The 26,941-nt window shown below is 39.0% G+C and overlaps 1 protein-coding gene across 1 annotated transcript in view; it reads right to left on the bottom strand.

The window, feature by feature from the left end:
* Mroh9 (maestro heat like repeat family member 9) overlaps positions 1-19,620 on the bottom strand; it is a 67,948-nt gene extending 48,328 nt beyond the window's left edge. The window contains exons 1-4 of the mRNA XM_051185752.1: positions 19,603-19,620; positions 1,642-1,721; positions 938-1,073; positions 204-290 (exon numbers count right to left, since the gene is read on the bottom strand). Coding sequence (XP_051041709.1) covers positions 204-290; positions 938-1,073; positions 1,642-1,721; positions 19,603-19,620 — 321 coding nt within the window. The remainder of the gene's footprint in view (positions 1-203; positions 291-937; positions 1,074-1,641; positions 1,722-19,602) is intronic.
* Positions 19,621-26,941: the final 7,321 nt, after the last annotated feature.

Here is a 26,941-nt window from a genome sequence, read left to right on the forward strand (position 1 = left end):
CATTTCCTAAAATTTAATCTTTCAATAACTTAAATAAAGGAAATGGTTAACTCTGTGATTAATTTTACACCATTGAACGTTTAGAAAAAAAAAAAAATTCCAGCCTCCCAATACTAAATGGAGAGACGAATATGGCCAGCTAGAAATAAACAGAATGTGCTGAATTGTTTACACTGTAACAAAACCATGTGCTTTGCTTTTACCTTTAAGATCTGTAACTTGTAGAAATCTTTAGACACTAAAATAAGAAGAGTATCTTCATATATGTTGAAAATATTTTCAAATAAATTCTGAAATACAAAACAGAAATGTGCAGTAGGCCAGCCAGCCTTAAACAAAATTTTACCAAATGTGTATAGCTTTGCATTTAAGTATCCCAGTTGCCCCTGTAAACTTAAGATGAGAACGAAGAGGGCGAGGGGCAGCTCTGCTGCTAAGACCTCACTCATTAACATCATCATATCATTAGCTATCATTCATTAGCATCCTCTATCACTCATAGCATCTTATATCACTCATTAACATCTTATATCACTCACAGCATCTTCTATCACTCAAAGCATCTTTTCTCAGTTGCAGTGCCAGCTTAAGGCTCACATGTACCATGTAGCCATGTGGACATGACAGAAACCACAAATGTTGCTGATGTTAGGATTCTTGGTATCTGCATTTTTCTGCTCCCTCCTCCCTTTCAGAACTTCCCAACAAGCTCCTTTGTCATGCTAAATCAATTAACTCAAACTATTTTCACTCACTTGTACAATCTGTTAAATCTTTATAGTCATGAGTATGTCAGGGATATGGGTTAATGAGAGCAAATACTATATGATAGACAAATAAAGAAGTAGGCAGGAGATTCTAATCACAGAGGTGCACCAGGTAGTTTACTGCGGTGTATACCAAGGCCTTATCATCAGTAAAGGAAGAAGAAACCTACCTCCAGTTCATCAGTGTCATCAGAATTCTTCCCCATTGATTTCAATACATTAATATTTGGCAAGGAAAATATCTTTTGGAAAGATAACTCTAATATCTTCAACTGTGCCTCAAATTGTATCAAAGGATCAACACAACTGATAAGAAAAAGCAATGTAATTACAAAATCAGTGAGATTTCAAATGCAACCCAACTTGATTGGGGTTTTCTTAGCACAAAAGTACTAAGTGTGAGGTACAGTTTGGGGCTTTATATGACACAAAGGTTTTGATATTCTTTTAACAATGATGCTTCAATTATGAAACAGTGATACTCTTTGAAAGTATGGTATACAGTTACTTAGAAATCAGAACATATTTCCCTAGAAATAAAGTTATAGACTGATTACATGCCCAGGCAAAACCACTTCAGATAACTAGGCAGTATTATTACCATATCTTCATAGCCACATGCTTTACACATGTCAATTTTTTTAGTATTGTATGCATCTTCGAATCAGTTGCAAAAGAAACCTACCCCACCATCAGCCAGAAAGTATCTAATTATCCATGCAATCCAGAAACTTAGGAGATAGCTTAAAAGGGAAACAATGCTTGCTGAAGTGGGGTGAAGGAATTGAGAATAACTATGTTTTAAATGTTATGTTTTAAATCTATAACACTTGCAAGATATTAGTGAAATCAGGGATCATTATAGCTTACATACCTCGAGTTCATGGCCAAGATAATGGATTGATCACCTAACAGGCCTGAGTATGTATCCACTAGGATTTCAGATTTAGACTCCTAAACAAAACAAAAACAAAACAAAACAAACAAAAAACAAAGTATCAACAATTATAGAACAGTGATATTCATAAGACCATGTTCAGTTCTCCTTTTTACAGAGAATAAAGGAAGCAAATCAGATTGTAAATGGAAGAGTTCATGGGATTAAAACTAGAAGTTCTGTGACTCGACCACAGTGTTGGTGGCTTTTTTACAGCCAGCCATTATGATTTTGTAACATTTAGACTAAATTTGTATGGGATGCTGTTTACCAGGTATGTGTCTGTATACCACTGAAAAGTTGAGTGCAATCTATTTGGTATAGTGTCAACTTATGGAAATGTCAGCTAGGTAATTGAAGTCAAGTCTTACTGATGAACACATAAATTCAGCCTAGAGAATAAGGATCAAGGCCATTTAATGAGCAGCTATCTAACTTAACCATGTAACCATGACAACATAGGAATTGAAGAGATCTCAATAAGAACATGTAATGTTTCCTGTCAAAACTGGAAAACTGGACCCCAATTAGCCAAAGCAACCCAGAGGAAAAGAGAGTGGAGTTACCAACACATTGTAAAGTGACGAGAGAGCAGACCTGAGAACAAATCCCCCAAATCAATGAAGTGAAACTGAGAGTTAAGGAATAATTTTACCCAAAGATAGTCTACCCTAGGTGTGGGTACCAAGAACATAAAATGGCAAAAGAACAGTCACAATATATATTGAGGTATATGATGTTGGGCCCTTGTCTTGTGCCATATGAGAAAAATTAAGTGATTAATTTACTAAAAACTTAACGACAACTATAGAACTCCAGGAAAAATGCCCTTGAAATTGGCCTTGACATTGAATTTTTGGTTGGGCCTTAAAGCATAAGCAACGAAAATGAAAGCAAACCAAACTTTAATTAAAATCAAAAGTTTGTTCAGAGAAAAGGAACATTCAAAACATTGTAAATATAATATTTGGGGAGGGAAGAACAGAAAAGTGCACATCTAACAAACCATTGAACCATCGACCTCTGAAACACACAAGGAATTTAATAAAGACAAATGGACTCTTAGCAAAGGATGACTGAGGAGCCCTCTTTCCTATACGCACCTCTCCTACCCAGCCAAGGTTCTATAGCACATTACTCTTGACTTTAGAGACAAGAAACTCTTGATCCCTATTTCTGATATATTATAATGACATCTCTAATGGGATCCAGTACCTCTAATGTACAGGCAAATGCATATAACTGATTAATTGCTACCTTGGGAGAAAAGTCTCGTCTCTCTTTGCTTCATGCTATTCTTGAGTCTCCAGGGTTGAGTCTTGTGGGATCTGTGTGAGCATTGAGCAGGGCAGCTTGCCTGGGTATTAAATTAGGAACTTCCTAATTTGGGGTTTGAACTAAGAAAATGGCTTTCACCTTCAGGCATAGCATTCTGCCTCACATAGCCATTAAACTCTCCCTAGTTAGGGGTTGGAGAAATAGCTCAGCAGTTAAGCTCTTCCGGAGGATCAGGGTTCAATTCCCAGCATCTATATGGCAGCTCACAACTGTCTTTAACTCCAGTTTCAGGGGATCTGACACCCATGGCAAAACACGAATGCACATAAAATAAAGGTAAATTAAAATAAAAAAGAAAAAATAAGCTCTCCTTAGTCCCTCCTCTTTCAAGTTCACTAGGACTGAATGGCACAGAGAAGTAATTCTCCTTTCTCTTTTTATTTCTCTTATAATACCAAATATGATTTTATTCAACCTTTAGGGGATGATTCTGGGTGATCTGTATTGTTAGCATATAACATATTGCTGGGAGAAAATAATAACCACACGTCAGACAACCCTCACTATAATACAAAACTCTATGGTATCTTGTCTATCTTGAAATCAAACTCTGCCACTGAGCCAAAAATTCATTGCTCCTGTCCCCTTACATTGACTAACCTAACAGACTGTCTTTGACCAGTTATGATCTTCCAGTATTTTATCATAAATTAAGTTCCATTGGCATTGTGCCCTTGGAAATCAGTTAGTAATATTCATAATGTCCTATAAATACATAAAGAGGCTAAAAATAAAGATTCTGACTATTAAGCTACATTTCCAGATATTTGTCATCAAGCCCAGTCACCAACGTTTTGTAAAAGTCTTCTGGGCAATTCTGAAGTGCAACATTCTTCCCTACTAGATGTACGGGTGTTGCGGTTTCAAAATTTTACCTATCACTTTTGGTTATTAATGGTGTCATGGTTGACTCCAGGGAAAAAAATACCTTCCAGACAAAACAGGACTGATGTGCCTATGAACTCACAGATACTGACGCAGCATACACAAAACCTGGACTGGTTCAAGCTAGATGAGATCCCAGCAGTGAGAGGGGATATAGACACAGAGTCCCACTTCTAATCAAGGGGCTATCTACAGTTGATACCTGCTGGCAAAGGGAAAATCAGTTTTCTTCAATGGAGTCACTAAGTGTATTAACTATACTCTGGGGCAGGACCAGTTCCCATGAGTAGCTGGCCAATATAAAACAAAGTTCATGATCTTTTTTTGTGTGCTTTTTGTTTCGTTTTGGCATAATTTTTGTCTTATAATTTGTTTTGATTTCCATTTTGTGGATTTTTTGAAAGAGGGGTGGAGAGAGCATAAAGTTGGATGGGTAGGGAGGTGGGGAGAATCTGAAAGTTCAGGGAGGGGAAACATAATCATAATACATTGTATGGAAAAGTTTAAATAAACAATATCACCACCAATAATTCTAAATCCTTTTATTTAAAATCTCTAACATCATAATTTATTCACTCTTCCCAGGGCAAACAAGTGTTTTGTGTTTAGTGACAACAGCTTTGGTGCTAGGCTTAACTCTCCTACCAGACTTCGAGTTTTTATGCTGACTCATTGACTTAATAATTATGTCACAACAGGCAAGTCGCCTCTTGCCATGTTTTTGCTCTTTTCAAAGTAGGGATAAGAATTGCTCTTCCCCTAGAGGGCTGTTATGAGGAGGGAATGGTAGTTCATTTTAAGCACGCAGACATGCTAACTAGCATGTCCCTAGTGAGTGTCTACTACGTGTTAGCTGAAGTTGTTGCTTGAATGGGGAAGGTGGCTCTGTCTCGTCTCTTCCTTCCTAATCTGAAGTTGTAACTCTGAAACTGAAGAATGATTTTCCTTCTTCCTTCTTTCCCTGTGCCCTTCCTCCTTTCATCTTCCCGTTTTCATTCATTGAACAATATCTTATCTCCGTCCCATTGGTCATCACTTCTGCCTCAGCAGGTGGTGGCCATAGATCCTTGCTCATGAGGAACACATTTCTTTAGGAAAGTGTCCTGGTGTGTGGTACTCTTTGCTTTCTCACACACCTGTGCTCCATCCTCTGCCAGGGATCCACTTCACTTTCAGCCAAATATTTCGCCCATCCTTCAACATCCATTTAAGGCATCTCTAACCACAGGTAAATTCGAATGTCCCTTCCAGCATGCACCTGTTATATAGAACCTGCTCTGCCTTCCTTGTAAGTTACTGACCTTTCTTAGCACTAACAATTCATTTGTTGTTGGACTATGGCAATTTGAAACTAGTTTCTGAATTTCATTTTGTGTTGCATCTCAAAATTACAGAGCAATATTGGACATGTCACAGATACTCTAAAGCTGCTTTTGAATAAATGAATGGATGAATGAAATGCCAACACTTCCTTTCTTTTCTCCTTTGAGTTGGGGATATTGGCAAATGATCTCCTTAACTAGCAAAATTCAATTCATCTATCAACTGTTACCAACATTTTAACTTTAATAATCAGTGATGTTTTATATCTAATATAATGGAACTATGTATTAAAGTTTTAATAACTATATATACCCATTCCTGAGAGATCACACATTTTATTGTGGTGGTATTTTTTGTGCTAATTTTGACTTAAATGTTGGTATTAAAATGGTGATAGAATTTGTTAAATGTTCATTATTGCAATCCATATTTATTAAAAACTGATTAATGAATATCCACTAACAAATTAAATATTTTACACACTCCAAAGAGCATAAAATGAATAGTTACTTCTCTGACCTCTAGTAGTGAAGGACAAGAAAAGTGCCCAGAGGCCTAGGAAAAAAATTATAGAAGTAGAAAAAGAGAGATGTCATATGACATCAAGCTGAGTTGGGAGGGCTGCTGTTTTGGTGATTTCCACAGTAATGGTATCAGAGAGGGAGACTTGGGGAGCCATAAGGCGGTCATCGTGGGTGGAGAATCAATAGGCTTGGGGTAGACCATTTTGAACTGTTGCTGAAGGTCATTTCCAAATATTTAGGAGAGTGATTGAGATAATCATGCTATAGAGGAGGATAATGTTGAGTTATCTCCATCTACCTACACAAGCTAAGCATTAACTTTAACATATTTGTAATAGAGATAGTGAATGTGATTTTTTCCCCATGGAGGAGATTTTGGATGCACTAATGAATGTCCTTATCAAATGTCACATACCACATGGTACCACTTCATAGTGGACTGCAGAGTCTGGAGAGGAGTCACTAGGCAGAAAGAGGAAAGAAGAAAGAATAATGAAAACAATTCTCTTGTTATCTTAGACTTTACCTGTAAAATTGAAGTCATATTGACTTGGATGGTAAGAGCACACACACACACACACACATCCCAATAGTTCAGGCACTCTATCCCAGTAGTTCCTCTTTCCCAGTAGTTGAGGTCCACACCCCTTACTTGTATTTAAAATTTCTCGTGGCATGCTGCCAGGTGAGTTATAGTCTTCCAATGATGCTGAAAGAGAGTGCAGGGCATTAATACACAAAGTATTTCTTTCGGTTGGTTTTACTCTATCCATTGTTATAAGGTGTGGAACTTACATTAATTTCCCAACTTAGGTCTCCAAGCACTGCACTTTTAATTTCCTAACAAACATAAACACAAACATTTTAGTTCCTCTAGGCCCAAAACTAATCTTAGGCTCTTCCTGCCCTCTGCTCAGGTCTCTCTTTCTCAGTCACAATGGTATCATCCAGAACTATATTGTCTTATCAAGCTGGGTGTCCTCTTCCAAGGTCACTTAGGTTATTGGTATAATTAATTCACTTCTCCAGTCCATCAGGCCTGTGCCTTTTTCTCTGGTAGTTGTGGCTCAGCTTCTAGAATCTAATTCCAGTTCCCCATCAAAAAGACTGTCCATGGGCCTCCCATACCATCTTATTTCCAATAAACTAGAGAGAGAGTTACAGGGTGTGTGAGGTTAGGTCAAGCCCACTCAGATACTCTCTCTTTAGATTAATTTGAAGACAACCTCTTATTGCCCTTAATTATAACTGTGAAACCTCTTTGCCTTGGTGCTTTAATGAAAACAAAAGTTAGCATTTTCAGAGATTCAGTTCTTATCTTTAACTTTATGAGGCTGGAATACTGGGATCAAGAACATTGAGGTCTTAGATAGGCTTTTCATAATTGTATTCATTATGAATTGTACTTTCTCAGTGTGTAATTCTTTGTATAACAACAACAACAACAAGCTCATATACACCACCTTGAATTTCAATTGACTTGTTCTTACTGTTGTATTTCCGGTAGGGTTTTCCCTTGTCTTTTTATCTTCAACTATTTCGAAGATTTCATTTGTAAGTGCTACCACTATGAACTGTATTTCTGGGATTTAGTTATAATTTAACCAGATTCATGTCTTTTAGTACCACTCTGTGCCATCAATTTTCTGGGTTTCTAGCTTCCACACTGCAGATTGTGTGGCTTTTTTTGTCATGAGTCTGTGGTGAAGTAATTTCCTGACTTATCCATAGGTTTTTTTTCCTTTCTTTCTTTCTTTCTTTCTTTCTTTCTTTCTTTTTTTTTTTTTTTTTATAAAGCAACAGCAATAAGTATCAGAGAAGAGTATCAGGAAAAGCAGGCCCTTGGCTACCTACAGAAATAAGGAAACGACCACTTACTTGTTTATAATTTCTCTGCAATTTCTAATGACACAAAGTTGTGAAGAGAAACCCTGTTACATACTTTGGACAGTTATCAACTATTAGATTCCTTGGAAATGTTGACACCTGTCATGGCAACTGAATGTTTCAAAGATTCCATTCTAGAATGTTTATGGCACCTAGCCAGAACATACTGACATATCCACTGGTTGCTGGTTCTCAGGGCCTGGTGCTATCTGATTTCTAAAAAAAAAAATCTTCACATGCTTCAATAGATGTTGGGTTGATATAGATAGAAGATGCACAGAGATGACCTAATGGCATGAACATTACTCATACTTGATTTTGTGGAAGTACAAACCATAGGGCAGTTCATGGCAAAGTTGAAACCTACAACCTAGAATTCCCAATTGTAGGTCCATTGACCACAGAAACACTTACAAAATTCATGTACAATGAGCCATGGGGGCCAGTGTCCATTTCAAGATTCTCTGGTTATCAAGGCTGATACTAAGTTGGACTGCTAGTGGGACCTACAGTCTCAGAGGTTATGCCACAGGCCCATGCTACAGTTGCTGACAATGCATGCTGACATAATACATCTCACTGGGACACAGTCCATGGTTGGTGTTGGCAGACTCAGAAATTACGACTGTGGGCTTTGACCCTGGGTCAAGGGCCACTGGATTCCGTCTGGTGTTGGGGTTCACTCTAGTGGGTCCTACACTGTTTCCTAGACAAAGTCCTGTGTTCATTTCTTCTTTATACTCAGATCCATATTTGGAATCCTACTCTGCACCATGTGACAAGTTGAGCTTGTGTGATGGATGGTGGAAATATACTCTTGGATGCCAGGCTAAGTTGTGTGTAAATACCCAACCCCACCCCATCTGGTTACAGGGTAGGAGCTGCCGGATCTGAGCCTTATTAGGTTTCACTGTGGCTTCCTTTATACTAGGTTCCAAGCCCTGCTGTTCATTCTTGTTCCTTCTTCCATGTCTTTCTCCATATTTATTACCTTGCTTCAAACTGAAGAAAATGTTGGTGGAAGTTCTTTCTTTCCTGTAATCTTTAACATATCTATTACCATATGCTAAAACCAGGTACTGAGGTCTCTCATTTTGTTGGTTTTGCTGTTGTGAATGTAGTTCCCTTCATCTCTATTTTTCAACGTGGAAAATTAAAGTTTAAATTTTTATATCTATCATTTATCTATCCATCCATCCATCATCTATCATCTATTTCTATCTATCCATCCTTCTATTATCTACCTATCTATCTATCATTTATTTACCCCCCCCCCCCAGTTATATATTTATCTCTCTGTGGACAGAATCTTCACTAAGTTGTTCAGGTTGGCCTTGAACTTGTGATGCTTCTGTCTTAAGATTCTGAATATCTGGGATTTCAGGCCTTCACCAACAGACCAGATAGCTTCTTTCCTGATAACTGCATTTAGTATCACAAATTTTAGCTCTGCATTCAATAGTATTTGTTATGTTACTGAGTTACTGAATAGTATCCCTTCATTTTTACCTGTTATATTGTCTTCTTTATTACAGAAAGAACTACTATCAAAACAAGCAAACAAAAATTTTGTTCAATTGTCTTCCGTCCTTCAGTTTCAGGGAGTGATTTTGCTATATTTAGAAATATTGGTTGATGTTTTTTTCTGGTGCTTTGAAAAATGGTATTCTACTGCCTTTGGTCCCCCATGGTTTCTGATCATAGATCAGGTTACCTTGATTGATGATGTCCTGTTCTAATACAGTGCCTTTTACTTGTTTCTTTCTGAGACCCTTTAGAACTCATCAGAGATTCTCTTTGAAGTTTGCTGAGCTTCTTAGAATTGATGGTTTTCATTATATTTGGGAAGTATTAGGCCATTATCTTTATAGATATTTTTTCTACCCTTCATTCTCTTTTCCCTGTGAGTCTTGTATTATGCATAAGTTAGTGTGCTTCTATTCATTTTTTTCTCTATTTCTGTTCTTTAGGCTGCATAGCAATAGACATATCATCAAGTTCATCAAGTTTACTGATTTTTCCTTGTTACTCAAATATGCTATCATTGCATTTTTCATTTACATTATTTGACTTTTCTTTTTTGTGATTTCTATTTGATCACCATAGACAAGATATCATGTAGCATTGGATTATTTTATGCTTTTTATTGGACATTGTTCTTGTACTTTCTTTATACAATTTTTAGTTCTTTCACTATATTTATAATAATTTATTTAAAATTCTTTCCTAGGGGCATGCAAGAATAGAGACCTGAGTTTGAATCTCTATATAAAAAGCTGGGCATGATGACAAATGTCTGTTATGTTAGTGCTGGAGAGGCAAAGATGGTAAGGTCCTTGGAGCCTGATGGGAGCCAACACTGTCACTCCGTGAGCTCTGTGTTCAATGAAAAACTTGATGTTGAAAACACAAGTATAGTGCAATACAGGAAGACTTTGACTTCCACACATACACAAATATGTGCACATGCATACAACACACACACACACACACACACACTCACACACACACACACACACACACACACACATACACTTTACCTGATTAGTCCAACATCTATTCTTCTGTGTGTTTTAATGACTTTTTCCTAAGACAGAATATTTTCACTGAACCCTGGATGTTTTAAAGACTATAATGCAGTGTCTGTTTGTTGTTACTCTTGCTGTTATTATAGGTGGAATTATTTTATTTTATGAATGTATCAAATTTCCTCAATTTGTTATACTGTTGAGTCTGTTATATTTACCATGTGTAACTATTGACATCTTTCCTTAGTAGTCCTCTATTGATACTATATAGACTTCCTAAAAAGCTTTGAAATAGTCTTCCAGACTTCATCAAGATAGTGGTGTGTGTGTGTGTGTGTGTGTGTGTGTGTGTGTGTGTGTGTGTGTGTGTGTGTGTGGTGTTCTAATGTCTTTAAGATTTCCAGAGGTTCATAACTCTGTCTCAACCTTTACTTATTGAGTGCAGAGTCTCAAATTCAAAATGTCCTGAGAGTCTGGGGTTTCTTAGGTATGTCTTTGGCATGTACAGAGCCCTGCACATGCTTAATCTTGGGATGCCTAAAAGTAGTTCAGTTTCACAGTTCCCTGTGGACAGTTCATCCTCTGACTTTTGTGTTTGGTCAGCTGCCCGCTTGGTACATTTGGTCTTGTCACCCAAGGCAGCTGCCTAGTCAAGCAGTTCTCAAGGCCTGTTTTAACAAATGGTGTGGGAACAAAGCTGTTGCATGGAATGAGCTCTGGGTCAGAGCCGATAAAAACAAATTATGTGAGTTGGGTGTTGCTTCTTCAGGGAGAAGGTACACAGGTCAAATAGCATGGCTTCCTGGAGAGCTGATGGAGCAACACAAATCTGCTCTCCTCCCCCTATGCTGGCTAGGGTGCTATTTTCAGTTACTTTCCTTGTGAAATTGACAGTTATTAAGTCTTTTGAGGACTAGAAATAACAAGATGGTAACAGGCTAAATAAATCACCATGGAACCAATATTTTCACTGAGTTTCAATTGTTTTTCTTGAGATTTTTAAACTGAAAGGCAAAAAAAATTATTTAAACCCTTAATTACTACACCGAGTTCTTAAAAATTTGATTTTGGTTTTGATATCGGTTTTGTCCTCATTGTTTTTTTTTTTTTTTTTTTTTTTTTTTTTTTTTTTATAAAGGAACAGGTTTTTAAGAGTCTCTTCAAAATTCTATCTTTTCCATGACATTGTAAAATTTCGTTTGCATTTCTGGGGCTTCTCGGGTGTTTTTGTTTGCACTTGTTATTTATTTATTTCTACCTTTGTGGAATGATTACAAGCTTCCATTACAAAGGGCTGAAAATGTTGCATGTTTGTTCCATTATGAAAATGATTCAAATCTTCTTGTCCTGCCCATGTCAGAAGAGATGCACACCATACACCCCCACTACCTTCAGCTTCCACAGTCGCAGTCCTCCTGGACTTTCAAGACTCCTCCTCAAAGGCTCTAGCTTCATTCTTAATTATCAGCATGGGGTTTGGACATACGCTGGGAGGGTTGATTAATATCACCACCACCATCAAAGTGAAAAAGAAGGAAAGAAAGAAAGGAACAGAGGAAGGCATCATGCATCCTGCAAATATTTACCCTGTAAACCTGGAAACCAAAGCATGCAAGGATCTGGTATGGGCTCAGGGCCAATGCATGCTCAAGGTAGGGAGCCATAATTCCAAACAGGGACAGAACCATGTTAACCAGCTCCTGGGAGGTGGGTGTAACATTGTTCTTAATTAGAAAACATTAGTGGAAAATGTTCTAAGAGAGATAAACTGATCTCTTTCTGCAGTGGAACTCAGCAGGCAAAATAATGAACTCACAACATACAGCTAAGTATAAATAGCTATTAGCCAAAAAGAAAAATGGATTTTGGTGAATAATAATGCATAACATATAATTAAAATACACATCAAATGACATGAGATATAAGATAATGCTTTTAATATGGAATAAATTATTTTGTGAAAAAAGTGACCTGCGAAATAAACACAGTATCAATGTCAATGATGCTAAATTGGGGGGGGGGGGCAGCATCAACTTTGCCCATAATATTTTCATTCTTTTAGTATAGAAAGTCTTGACACATGAATGTTTGCTGTGTTATCAGTATGTAAAATTTAAGAAGAAAGTTGTATTGGATTGGAGCCCTCTGTTCTCTGGGAATTCCTTTGACTTTGTCCAATTTTTTTTTTTTTATGATCTATAAGTGGAAAGAAAAGACAGGAATGAGGCACATACCTGCTCAACCACAGTTGGGTCTCCTGCATGATGGTTTTGAAATGGCTTTGTAATATGGAATGCCATGTTCCAAGTTTCATTCTGCTTTTTTATATACAAAAATAAATAAATAAAAGAGAAGAGAAAAATGTGAATTGTGCTGTGTTGGCATCTTCCTCTGAAACCTCCATAGTCTGTGTCTTTCTGCTTTAGCCCACAGAACAGAACTTCCCACAGCTTTCCTACTTCACCCCCAGGGTTGTGTTGTAACTCCTTTGTAGTTTTTGAGAGAAGGGAGCTGGCAGCATTATAATTGCAAAGGCTGGAAGAATTTAGGAATCATCTTCCTGAGATTTCTCCTATAACATGGAACCACTAGGTGTCACTCAAGATAAAACTTGGGGCATCCTCTTAGATGGTATGGCGGGACACAGAAAAGGAAACTGTGTTTATGGCAAAACTAATGATACACTGAAAAAGTGGCTTCCTTCCAGGCCAAAACCCACAGGAGATGGCTTCACACTCTGTGCCATATCTGTGTAGGGGTTGGAACCAGACTGTGACATAAAAGTAATGAAATATGCTCATAAAACTCAAGTAGTACGCTGTAGTCATGACTGTCAGAACAATGGGGAGACAATTCCAAGCCTCAAGTCTGCCAGAACTTCTCCCACAAATGACGTCTGGAGTTTCAACAGTTGCCCCCAGGTGGCAATAAGTCAATAATTTGGCATCTCCGTAGACAGGGAGAATAGAGATGTGATATTTTTAGCATATCCACTTTGCTTTTCTGAAAACTATAGCATTCATTCAATCATTCATTCATTCACTCATTCATTCAGTGTGTATTTGTAATATGAATAGGATGTTAAGGGAGAGAATTAACTTTCTGTTGCTCTGTTTTAATCCCTTTTTATTTTTAACATAATTTTCATCATAAACCATGCCTTTATTTTGATGATTGTTTTGTAAGGCAGTGTTTACAGAACCAGATCACCAAATGACTTGGACTTTTATTTCTCACTGTCCTTTTCAACTTCAAGTGGAAAGTCTCTTCCCAAGGATGACTGTGACTTTGCTGGAATTTGCTACTTTAGTGGAGTGAAGTCATATTAAGTAACAGAACTATGGTTAGCAATTAAACTCCCAGGTTTGGTGCAGTGACCCAGCTTGCTTTCCTGGAAAACATAGCTCTCCTTCCCCAGACTGGGGTAACAATGGCAGCACACAGCGGGGGAGAGGGAGCCCACCTTCTCTGCTCCCTGCTCCCTATGGGGATGAGCAGGGAAGGGAAGAGGGTGTGACAGAAGTCTCTTGAGTGGCACTTTAGAAGTTATTCTCTGTCTCAAGTAGAAACACAAACCTGTGATTCCTTCTATGCAATCCAAGCATTTCTTCCTGGCTGATGGTGCACCCATAAAGCTTTATAGACTTTATTTTCTTTAATGGAGGCAATTTAATAAATAACAAAATCTAACTCAATAGATGTCTGCTTAAAATAAAGATTGCATTTCTAGCTTCTCTGTCCTGATATGTGGTCCATGAACAAATTCTTGTAAACCCGTTGAGCAGTGGTTCTCAACCTCCTTAAAGCTGTGAGCCTTTATGTTGTGCTGACTCCCATAAATTATTCCATTGCTATTTCATAACTGTAATTTTGCTACTGTTTATGCATAGTAATGTACATATCTGATCTCCAGGATATCTGAAATGTGACCCCTGTGGGGGACATGATCCACCCACAAGTTGAGAACCACTCTTGAGCTTCATGTTTCTCGCCTCCCTGTGCTGGCAGAGGGATGGGCAAGGACGTGGTCTGTGCACTGAGCAACCGGGTGGCAGCCCTGCCCTGAGATATTGGTGATCATGGAGTTGTTTTGCCATCTGGTGCAGCTTGCCTTTGGATTTCACTCACCTGAGAGAGACACTTTTCATGTGCTGTTCTAGGCTTTATCATTTGCAGAAAGATGTGCTCTTAATTAACAGAGGAATATAGTAAGTTAGATTTAATGACATGAAGCATCTGCCATAATGAGGTCAAGCAAGATGAGAGCAATATACTTTAATCCTGCATCTGCATGCCAAGTTCTGCCTGCATTATTTATGCAAATGGAATTCTGTGAAGTTCTAGAAGGGGAGGAGAAAGGCACAAAATAGAAACAAGAGAGGTCTTTCCCATTGGTGGTCATTCTTCTAGAAAGGATTGGCTGTAAGTCTCAAAATGCAGACAACATTTTCAATAGTCTGCTGTTCTCTAACATATTTTCATACATTTTATACTTACACACACACATTTACCACATATTTTCTTCAGTTTATATTATGCACTTGTATACATGTATACAGGTTATCAATCAACTGTCTGGAGGCCTTTCCCTCTCAGCTGGGAATAAGTGTGGGAGGAGGGAAATGCCTTTCAAAGGGTCTTTTGTAGTGATCTTATCTCTTGGCATTTGATAACAAAGCTTGGAGGTAGTGGGGAAGGTGGGGTAATTGTATCTCAGCCATCCCAGCCTCCCCCCCCCCCACCCCAGAGTGTGTGTTGGCTTTACAAATGCTAATAGCTCCTTTGTAGACCTAGGAAATTCTGAATGACTGCAGCTTCCAGGTGGGCTGACTAGGACTCTTTAGACCTTGGCCAGGCCAGTGTTACAGCTCTTGGCCAAACCCTTGGCCTTAAACATGTCAGCTCCCTGGCACTCTGGAGAACAGAAACTGGTTTGTCTTCCCTGGCTCTTTACAAAATTTCTTTCTTCGCCCACAGCTCCATCTCAGTCTCTCTCTCTGCCACAGCTCTTTCTTCTTCCCGCCCTGGATATGCTCACACTGTTCAGTGGCTTCCTCCTCAGCTCTTAAGCAGCCCTCACAGCTTGCCCTGACTGCTTAACTGTGGCTGCCCACTGCCTTCACTGTTGTCCCTGATCTGCTGTCCCTGCTTTCACTCTCTTCATGGCGCCAGCTCAGGCCACAGTACTAAAAACAGACTAGAAAAGAACACTAGAAAAAAGAAGACTTTTCTCTGGTGTTGCTTCTTCCCGGGAGGCAGAGTCCGAATTCCTCCCAGAGGAGTCACTAAGAGAATAGGGTGTTTGAACAGCTCACATAAGAAACAGAGCTTTGTGTTTTTAACCAATCCCAGGGTGTTAGATTGCTCCATCCCCTAATGTCTTTGCCTTTTCCCAGGGAAATTAACCCCAGAAGTGTTTATAATAAAACCTTAAATAATTTGTCACTAACACCTCGATTTTAATTGACTTTTAAATTATTTTGAGTTTATAATACAATCACATGATTTACCCGGTTTCCTCCTTCCAAAACTTTCCGTATTCCCATCACTGATCTCTTTCAAATTCATGGTCTATTTTTCATTAATTGTTTTGTATGTGTGTGTAGTGTATGTATGTTTTCAGGGCTGAGCATTTGGTATTGGATGACCAGTTGGTGCTCTCTTCCCTGGAGAAGACTAGCTCTCCCACTCTCAGCTGTCCTTACTCACCTGTACATTGTTCTGTAGGACTGAGGCCTCCAGAGCCTTCTTCTCCCTGCTCCCCAAGCTCTGTCCATGTTAGCATGTCTGTTGGTGTAGTCCCTGTTCAGCTTGGTAGCATCATTCCCAACCAGAAATTGTTGTTCTTATCCACAGATAAGTATACAGTCCTCATTCCTCATCAAGAAAACTTCTTGCAACAGAGACCATTACAGAAAAACAAAACCAGTCCAAATGCAGAGTTGTAGAGCCCAGTTCTATCCCTATGGCACAGTCCCTGGTCCCAAGACTCTGGGTTCATTTTGGAAGAGAGAATGGAAGGCTTTTAAGAGTCAGAGGAACAGGGAGTTTGATTTTTAACAGATTTTTAGCAGTGCTCAATACTTAGTCAATGTTGAACTGGGAAGTGGACCAGCCCCTTTCTGTCTTTGTATGCTTATTTGAGGCAGGGTTTCTCTGAGCTTTGGAGCCTGTCCTGGAACTAGCTCTGTAGACAAGGCTGACCTCAAACTCATAAAGATCCGCCTGCTCTGCCTCCCAAGTGCTGGGATTAAAGGGGTCGGCCACCACTGCCTGGCCCTTTTCTGTCTTATATAGATATATATTTTACATTTATGTTCATATGTACCATTTATTACTCTTCATGTATGTCTGTAATCACTCAGTTTTTCGCATATTACATGCTAACTATAAACTGGATGGGCAGTTCATGGCTATATAGTTTCTTTTCTGAACTTCAACTGTTCTTTGGGTCCCTGAGCTGACAAACAGTTATTTCCTTATTGAAATCCAAGGGAAAAATCCACGTAAGGGAAAACTAATAAACAATGTCACCAGGGTGTTATTATACTTAACTTCTCCAAGTCCTGTATGACAAGGATGAATTTATTTACACATATTGTATTATGGAAAAATTACAATGGGATCTTATTTTCCCCCTAAAGTCCTGTTCTCAGGTGACTTGAAAATGCTTTCCTGTGATGTCCAGTTTAACAGCATGTTTCAGAAGCAAAGGATTACATAGCTACTGCTTTCTTCTACAAGTTTATACTGTACATTAATATATTAAAGTGGCTGACTAGTCTGAAGACATATACATCATATTGCTTAATTATAGGGTTTTATCATTTAATCTAACATTTCCTAATCCCATTTGATTATGGAGTGACTCTACTATCGTACCTATTATTGGCAGAGCAACCTGTGTATCCTGGGTAGCAGGAGTTCCCCCAAATTCCTGTGAACAGGATCTCTGAGCTTGACCTTGATGTCATTGACAAATGGTGATTTTTTTTTCCTAACTTGCAGATAAAAGTTACATGAATGGAATTTCCTTACTTTAAAACTATTCACTCTTAAATTTTGCTTGCATATCTTGTGCCAATGATTGTCTACTTGGCAAAATAAGGAAGCAACAGTGTTATTACTGGAAAGAAAATTGAAAGCAGAAAACACACATACTTTTATGGCTTATTTTTCCAAAATAAGAATTTCTTTGGCTGTGCTTTTGTATTTACATATATGGTATCACATAGTTGTTAGAAAAATTGTTCTTGGACCTGTTGTTAACATGTGTTTTGACTCTCCTCTTGGTGACTCTCAAGAAGGCCTGAATACTTGCAGAATAAGCTCTCTGGAATGAATGATGGGCACTTGAGGAAGAGACAGCAGTGGGTGGTCCTGAGGGAGGGAGGAAGAGGAGACAGATGAAAGTTTTTCTTACTTCATCCACAAAACTTTTAATATGTCCATTGCTGTGCTTTAATGAGACTTTTACTTACAAAGCTCATGTGTTGGTGTTTGATCACACTTGTGAAGGACTATGACGTGGGTCTTTGTAGAGGTAGGGTCTTCGGCAATGATCAGGATTAGATACAGTCCAAGAATGAACTAATATTAATCCCTCATTATTGAGCAGTGCTATTAAAGGATGATGGAACAATAGTAACTCTCTCCTTCCCACCCCCCCTCTCTCTCTCTCTCTAACACACACACACAGATGCAAAATCACTCCATGTCTCTTCTTGTAATGTTACACACAGTCTTCAGATTTTGCCAGCAAGAAGAAAGAAGGCCATGACTATATATGGCCTCATAATCTTGAACCAGAACTATAGGCCAAAATGAATATATACTCTTCATAACTTACTTAGTGTGCAGCATTTTATAATCAGGGAAGAAAGAACTGACCCATTTGTGTTTCCTAGATTTATAAACTTTTCCAAAGAAGGCTTATTATTTTCTCTTATGTTTCCTTTTCCCTTACAATTATGGTCCATGTGTCAGTCAAGAAGTCTTTTCGTTTTTCTTTTCATTTTTCTTTCTTTTTCGTTGTTGCTATGAATAGAACCTAAGACTATGTACATGCTAGGAAGCTTTTCTTATACCTAACCATGGCCCCTTCATTTATCTTTTAAATTATCTCATCATGTATTAAAATGTAAATATAAGTTTGGAATGAGTAGGGACCATGGTGGTTCTTTTATTTTCTAATATTTAACAAAATTAATAGAGAGTATATTGAGTATAAGGAGTAAGTTTTTCCCGACGATCTGTGTTCATACCACCACGCCAGCCCCAATAACACACAGAGACTCTGTATTTGATACAATGCTGTTGGCCAGTTACTTGTTTCTTATCAGCTAGCTCTGTCTTAATTATTAACCCATTTCTATTAATCCAAGTATTTCCATGTGGTCTCATCTTACTGGAGAGTGGGCCTGGACCTCTGTTCTCTCCAGTCTCTACATGCTGACTCCTCCCTACTACTTCCTCTTTCCTCCTTGTCTCCTAGTCCCCCCTGTCTTCTTTTCCTATTGGCCAACAGTGCTTTATTTATCAAGCAATAAGAGAAACATATTTACAGAGTGACATCTCCCATCAGTATATACTACTACAAGCAATTTCTATGGAAAGCCATACCTGATGTAGAAACTTGGGAAGGCAGGATATTGGGTCCCTTCCTGGGATGGCTGTTAAAGTGTAATTCCATTGTATTAGAATATGCATGCGTGCGTGTGTGTGTGTAATTAATATATATATATATATATGAAGATATATGTATCTTTTAATTAAATATATGTATCTTTTAATTAAAATTTCTTTGAAACTACAACCAAGTAACTGTGACTGGGTTTTGTTACCCTCACATTAAAGGAAGATTTCTAAGTAGCAAGTATTAATTAACTTTTAACTTTTACTTCTAAATGTGTGGAACTTTGACTCTGTTCCATACACCACCCAGAGCCTGCCTTCCCCTCATCCTTGGCCCTGCTGGGCCCACTGCTTGGGGTGGGCATTTGGCCAGAGCAGGCCCAATACCTCACCATCTCCTTGGAACTTCCTGGGTTGGCTCTGAGCTTACTAGACTCATGTATCCACACTCGATCATCTTGAGCCTGCCCTCACCTGATCTTTGGGTCCCATTACCTGCTCTCTGCCTGTGGTGAGTCTGGGACCTGGCCAGGTCGAATCCCCCCACTTCCTTCCCTGGGAACTCCCTGGATTAGCTCTGCATCTCACTCCCCCCCTATAACCTTGGCCTGACTGGTTCAGTCCTGGTACTCCTGTCCATACACCACCCTGAGCCTACCTTCCCTTCATCCTTGGACCCACTGCTTGGGGTGAGCATTTGGCCAGTTTGTTCAATACTCCCTCCAGCTTCTTGGAATTCCCCTTCTATCCACACAAGATTATCTTGAGCCTGCACTCACCTGATCTTTGGAACCCATCGCCTGCCTTCTACCTAAGTGCTTGAGATCATCCTGAGCCTGCCTTCCCAACATCATTGGGCCTGCTGTGACCCCTACTTGAGAGATCCCCAAGAGAGCTCAGATTATCCAGAGTTACAGACATTGAACTCCTGACCCACCCACATCCACCAGGACAGGAGGGTAGAGAGAGACAGAGACTCCACCATGACCCACTGGAAGAAGCGATGGGAAAGGGGCGAATACAAGGAAACACCCAACAATAGAATGACCAGTATAACACCACCAGAATCTAGGGACTCTACAGCAACTAGACCTGAACACACAAAACAGATGAAGCAGAAAAGAATGACTTAAAAAATAACTTCATAAAAATGATAGAGGACCTCAAAATTATATGAGAAGATCCCTTAAAGAAATGAAAGAAAAAAAATGAAAAATTGGAAGAAATAGAGAAAAAGGCCAAGCAAAAAATGTGAGAAATGAACAAATTTCTTAAAGAAAGAAAGTCAAGAGAAAACAATTAAACAGATGAAGGAAACAATTCAAACAGTTCAAGACCTAAAAACTGAAATAGAGACAATAAAGAAAACACAAACTGAGGCAATGCTGGAAATAGAAAAACTGGGTAAATGATCAGGAACTACAGATGCAAGCATAACCAACAGAATACAAGAGATCTAAGAGAGAATCTCAGACGCTGAAGATAAACTAAAGGAAATAGATTTATCCTCCAAAGAAAACTTTAAATCCAATAAATCCCTAACACAAAACATCCAGGAATCATGGGGCACCTTGAAAAACCCAAACCTAAGAATAATTGGTATGGAAGTTGAAGAAGCCCAGCTCAAAGATGCAGAAAACATATTCAACAACATCATTAAAGAAAACTTTCCCAATCTGAAGAAGGACATGCCTTTGAAAGTCGAACACCAAATAGACTGAACCAAAAAAAAAAAAAAAAAAAAAAAAAAAAAAAAAAAAGTCTCCTCACCACATAATAATCAAAACACCTAACATACAGAATAAAGAAAAAATATTAAGAGCAAGGAAGGGAAAATGCCAGGTAACATATAAAGGCAGAACTATCTAAATTACACCTGACTTCTCCACAGAAACTCTCAAGGCCAAAAGGTTCTGGATAGATGTTATACAAATGCTAAGCACCCATGGATCCCAGCCAAGGCTATATACCCAGCAAAATTCTCAGTCACTATAGACAGAGAAAACAAGATATTCAGTGACAAAGCCAGATTTTCAAAATACATATCCACAAATCCAATCCTACAGAAAGTTCTGGAAGGAATATTCCAATCCAAGGAAGTTAACTTCACTCACAAAGATAATCACACTTTACCAGAACTCAAAAGAAAAAATGGGGCAAATATACTCACAGTAACACCATCACCAACAAATCTAAAACAAAGAAGAATTAACAATCAATGGTCCTTACTTTCCTTCAATATTAATGTCCTTAACTCGTGTATAAAAAGACAAAGGCTAACAGAATGGACATGAAGACAGTATCCATCCTTCTGCTGCATACAAGAAACACATCTAAGCTTCAAAGACAGACACTACCTCAAGGTAGAGGGTTGGGAAAAGATTTTCCAATCAAATGGACCCAAGAAGCAAGCAGGTATAGCTATCCTAATATCTAACAAGATAGACTTCAAATCAAAATCAATCAAAAGAGATGAAGAAGGTCATTTCATATTCATCAAAGGAGAAATCAATCAGTACAAAGTCTCAATTCTGAACATCTTTGCCTCATATACAATGGGACCCACATTTGTAAAAGAAACACTACTAAAACTCAAAGCTCACATAAAACCTCACACACTTGTAGTGGGAGACTTCAACACCCCACTCTCACCACCAGACAGAAACTTAACAAAGAAAAAAATCCTGATATTAACTCACACACCTATGAACACTTGAGTTGTGACAAAACAGCTAAAAGTATACAATGGAAGGAAGAAAGCATCTTCCACAAATGATGCTGGCACAACTGGATGATGGTGTGTAGAAGACTGCAGATAGACCCATGTCTATTGCCATGCACAAACTCAAGTCCAAATGGATCAAAGATCTCAGCAAAAATCCAGCCACACTGAACCTCTTAGAAGAGAAATTGGGAGATACCCTTGAACTGGTACAGGAGACTGCTTCCTGAACACAACACCAGTAGCACAGACCCTGAGATCGACAATTAATAAACTGGACCACCTCAAACTGAAAAGCTTCTGTAAGGCAAAGGACACAGTTGAAAAGACCAAATGGCAGCCCACAGACTGGGCAAAGATCTTCACCTACCCCACAATTGACAGAGGGTTGATCTCCAAAATATACAAAGAACTCAAGAAACTAATCACCAAAACACCAAATAACCCTATTCATCAATAGAGGAATCCAAAATGGCTGAAAGACACTTAAGAAAGTGCTCAACATCCTTAGCCATCAGGGAAATGTAAATCAAAACAACTCTGAGATACCATCTTACTCCTGTCAGAATGGCTAAAATTAGAAATACCAATGACAGCTTATGCTGGAGATGATGTGGAGAAAGGGAAACACTCCTCCACTGCTGGTGGGAGTGCAAACTTGTACAGCCATTTTGGAGATCAGTATGGCAGTTCCTCAGGAAAATGGGAACCAGTCTACCATACGACCTGGCAATTCTGCTCTTACCCAAATGATCCACATCCATGCAGCAAAGACATCTGTTCAGCTATGTTCATAGCAGCATTATTTGTAATAGCAAGAACCTGGAAGCAAGTTAGATGCCCCTCAACTGAAGAAAGATAAAGAAGGTGTGGTACATTTACACAATGGAATACTACTCAGTGGAAAAAACAATGGAATTTTGAAATTCACAGGCAAATGGGTGTAACTTGAAGAAACCATCCTGAGTGAGGTAACCAAGTCACAAAAAGAGGAACATGGTATGTACTCACTCATGTGTGTACTTTAGACATAGAGCAAAGGATCACCAGCCTATAATTCACACTACCAGAGAAACCAGGCTACAAGGAGGAACCTAAGAGATTCATACAAGGTCCTTCACAGAAGAGGAAAGGGACAAGATCTCCTGAGCATATGTGGGTGGGGGGGGGCAGTGAGTGGAGAGGGAGTTAGGAGAAAGAGAAGGGGAGAAGAACATGAGGGACCAGGAAAATTGAGTCAGGGAACAAATAGTGGAGGCAGAGAGAGAGGGGGGGAGAGAGAAAGAGAGAGGAAGAGAGAGAGAGAGAGAGAGAGGGAGCCATTATAGGTTTGAAGAGAAAACTGACTCTAGAGAAATGTTCAGAGACCTACAAGAATGACCCCAACTAACAATCTGAGCAACAGTGGAAAGGCCACCTTAAATGCCCTTTCCTGATAATGAGATTGACGACTAACTTATATGTCATCTAGAACTTTCATGTAGCAGCTGTTGGAAACAGAAGCATACACCCACAGCTAAACAATGAGCCGAACTCCTGGAATCCACTTGCAAAGAGGAAGTAGTGATGATAAAAAGGGTCAAGACCAGGCTATAGAAACTCACAAAAGCAGCTGACCTGAACAAGGGGGAGCTCATGAACCCCTAGACTGATAGGTGGGAAACCAGCATTGGACCTACTCAGGCCCCCTGAACATGGGCCTCAGTTAGAAGGCCTGGGCAGTCAAAGGGACCTCTGACAGTGGAAGCAGGATGTATTCCTGCTGCACAAAAGGACCTTGCGAACACATCCCCCATGGAAAGATACTCCCTTAGCCTAGAGACAGGATGGAGGGCCTAGACCCTACTTTTAATGATTTGACAGATTTTAATGATCCCTCCTGGGAGGCCTCACCCTCCCTGTGGAGTGGGTGGGAAATGAGATGGGAGGAGGAGTCTGGGGTCATGGGAGGGAGGGGGAACTGGGATCAATATGTAAAAATATTAAAATGTATTTAAATAAAAAACTGAAAAAATCAATTAAAAATGTGTGGAACTGTGATAGGGAAGAGACTAAAAATATTGCATTTGCATTTAGACATGGTGAGTTTTAGGATAACTTATTGAATTTAAAATAAAAATCTTATAACAGAAAATAGAAATAAAGAGGGCTTTCTATATATAATGATAATATATACTCTGTTACATTATATTTTATAGTAAAATTTGAGAAGCTCTGTAAAGAAATTCAACATTCTTCCCTGGAAGACTTCAAATAGGAAACATCTGTAATGGTGCCAGGACACTATCATCAAGTTATTTTTTAAAGACTCGTGTGATACACTGGACAGAACTACACGATAGGGCAAAAATGATAGTGTAAAATAGCTTTTCTGGACCTTCTCATGACCAAATTTCAAAAGTAGACCAAACTTCCACTTAAAAAATATAAGTATGAAACACAACTCTTCAAACTTATAATCCACTCCAGTGCTGAGAGTATGTATGCTATACTAATGCTCACACTTGTACTTTTATGGCCCTGAATGAAACAGAGACATCAGGGAACACATTGATGCAACTGAGAAGTATAAAAGCTGAAAGTCAGAAGAGTCTGTGAAAAGAAGGCAACCATTCCTGTCCTCATGGAGCTGTGATGCAAAACAGAGACTGGCAGAGAAAACACAGGACATGTGGGAACTTTATGGACAAAAAAACAAAAAAAAATCTGTAGTTGACAGAAGAGATTTGGATAGGATGGAAGGGTTGGTGGAGTCTCTGATTTTAAGTTGTGTGCTGAACAAATAGGCTATAGGCCTATGGGAAAATGAAATACTATTGTTCTGCTGAAGGAACAAAGCAATACAATGATTCCTAAAGACAGTCTACTATATCAGTGTCTTGTTCATTCATCATCAGTTTCACCTTGAGGTAGATGGAAACAACTCACAACTGGACAATGCACAGAGACTGAGAGACCTTGGAACACTCAGTCCTAAATGGATATCTTCATTAAATTCCTTCACTCAGGACTGAGGGAATTATGCAGAAGAGGAGGCAGAAAGATCCAAAGAACCAGTGGGGATTGATAACAACAAAGAAATGATACATTTTAAATGCAACAGGACTAACTCATGTATGAACTCACAGAGACTGTGGAAGCATAGGACCTGCATAGGTCTTCTGTGTAATATTTTCCCTCAATATGGAAACATTATTTAGGGAAGTCCTTTGAGCTTGGAGTTAAACAATTCAGAAAAGCTTCAGGAAGTCCTGGAAACTTAACAGATTCACTAGGCCCCTCCCTACCCAGAGTAAGCAATAAAAGCTAGGAGTCCCTCTCAGACAAGCTAAGATGCAAAGCAGACTCTTGAGGCCAATCAAGCTGCCTGGAAGATGTTTAGACCTACTAATGCAACTGGAAGGTACACTCTTCAATCTATTGAACTGCTTGCAGGCTGTGTAGTGTGCTCCAGGTTCCCAGGTTTTGTGAACTGTCACTCATGCTGGGGTAGGCTTTGGTGATGCAGCTGTCTCTGAGTTTTTTCTGCTTCTACAAGTAACCTCCCATCCACATTCCTCTAAGTAACCACAATAAAACTCAAAGGTTCCCCTAGTTGGGCTTGGGTAGAATGTGTACTTTGATCTTTTGTGGGATTCCTATTTGGGGTGAGTAGATGCATGTGTTGTGCCTTCCCAAGAGAACTTTTGTCATACAACAAAATCTAAACCAGATAGGCTCCCATCCCAGGTGAGATTGGGGAGTTGACCCAAGTTTCCATTCATAACCAAGAAGCTATCTCTAGTTGACAACCTTTGTAAGAGAAAAATTGATTTCTCTAAGGGAGTCTCATTGGGTATACAAACCATATGTAAGGCAGGCACCAAGCCTAGCAATAGATGGCCAACACAAAATGAACTCAGTGGTATTTCTGGAGACTTTTTTTTAACTCTCATACTACTTCATTTGGATTTTTTTAAACCTGATTTTTCATGCTCTTTCTTTGATTCTTTGTTCAGTTTATTTTATTCTTGTTTGGTTGTGACTGTGATTATAATACAGTGTCTGAAAATTTTATTTTCAATAAAAAGTATTTCAGAAAAACAGTTAAGTTTCTGTAAGGATGAGGACTATCATGTCCTGGTCCACAGACCAGCCAATTCTAGTTGAAATCTATGCCAGCATAGTTATTAAGAGAATTCATTTTATCTATAAAACCACTCAGCACCAGAAATACTTTAATGACCATTGTACTTCAAAAACAATACATAAAATTTAATTTAAGAAAAGGTTAAATAAAACTGTATCTGAACACTTCTTACTGCTTTGACAAGAAGCTCACTGAGTGTTTTCTTTTTTTTTTCTTTCTTTCTTTTTTTCCATCTCCATAAAGTGAGGAGAAAGCTTGGCTTCTAGACACAGCATGTGCTTTTATATTGATGTTTCAATATAACCATGTAACTGTGTTGATGGGAGATGTCATTCTGTATATATGTTTCTCATACTGGTTAATGAACAAAGCACTGTTGGCCAATAGGAAAGGAAGATAGGAGGGACTAGGAGACAAGGAGGAAAGAGGAAGGAGGAAGGAGGAGTCAAGATGGAGAGTCTGGAGAAAATAGGATGCCAGCCAGCTCTCCCTGGTAAGAGCATGTGGAAATATTAGATTAACAAAAATGGGTTAATAATTAAGGCAGAGCTAGCCGATAAGAAACTAGTAACTGGCCAACAGCATTATATCAAAAACAGAGTCTCTCTGTGTTAATTGGGGCTGGCACGGTGGTGGGACCAGACCAGCGGCAGGAGGAAAAACCTTACTCCTTACACTGTGTCACTTTGGTAAAATGACCAAGCAAACACAGCTCTCTAGGAGTTCAGAGGCCAAAAGAAGAACTTATTCTTGTGTGGAGATGTGAAGGCCTCTGGTGTATTGGCGAAACATGATATTTAAGCTGCAGTCTATAGAACGAGCACTTTGAAGCCAGCAAGAACACGACTCAAGGAAACCTAAGAAATAAGTGTGCTATACCAGCAGAGGATACTCTAATTAAGAACTTTAGGGGTTGTCATCATAAAAGAAGAGAGTATGGAAAATAACTATTCTAATACATTTGACTCTGATCAGGCATTGGGTAGGGTACCTGCAGGGACCTCCACGATGGGACATGGGACCAGTAAAAAAAGAGAGACTTTGGAAAGCAGATCCTTAAGATGGCTGCTGTAGCTCAGACACCCATGCTCATGTCCATTCACTCACCCCTCAGAGTAGGGGGGTGCTTGACTGGCTGAGTCCTGTCAGATGATTTCTAGTAGAGACCACAAATTACCTCAGAATAAACCCCAAGCCATCTCTTTACCACTAGGCATATCCGCTCATATAAGCTATCACTGAAAGACACTCTGGAAATGTCTTTTCC

The sequence above is a fragment of the Phodopus roborovskii genome, unplaced genomic scaffold, assembly GCF_943737965.1.
Source record: "Phodopus roborovskii unplaced genomic scaffold, PHOROB, whole genome shotgun sequence".
NCBI classification, from domain to species: Eukaryota; Metazoa; Chordata; class Mammalia; order Rodentia; family Cricetidae; genus Phodopus; species Phodopus roborovskii.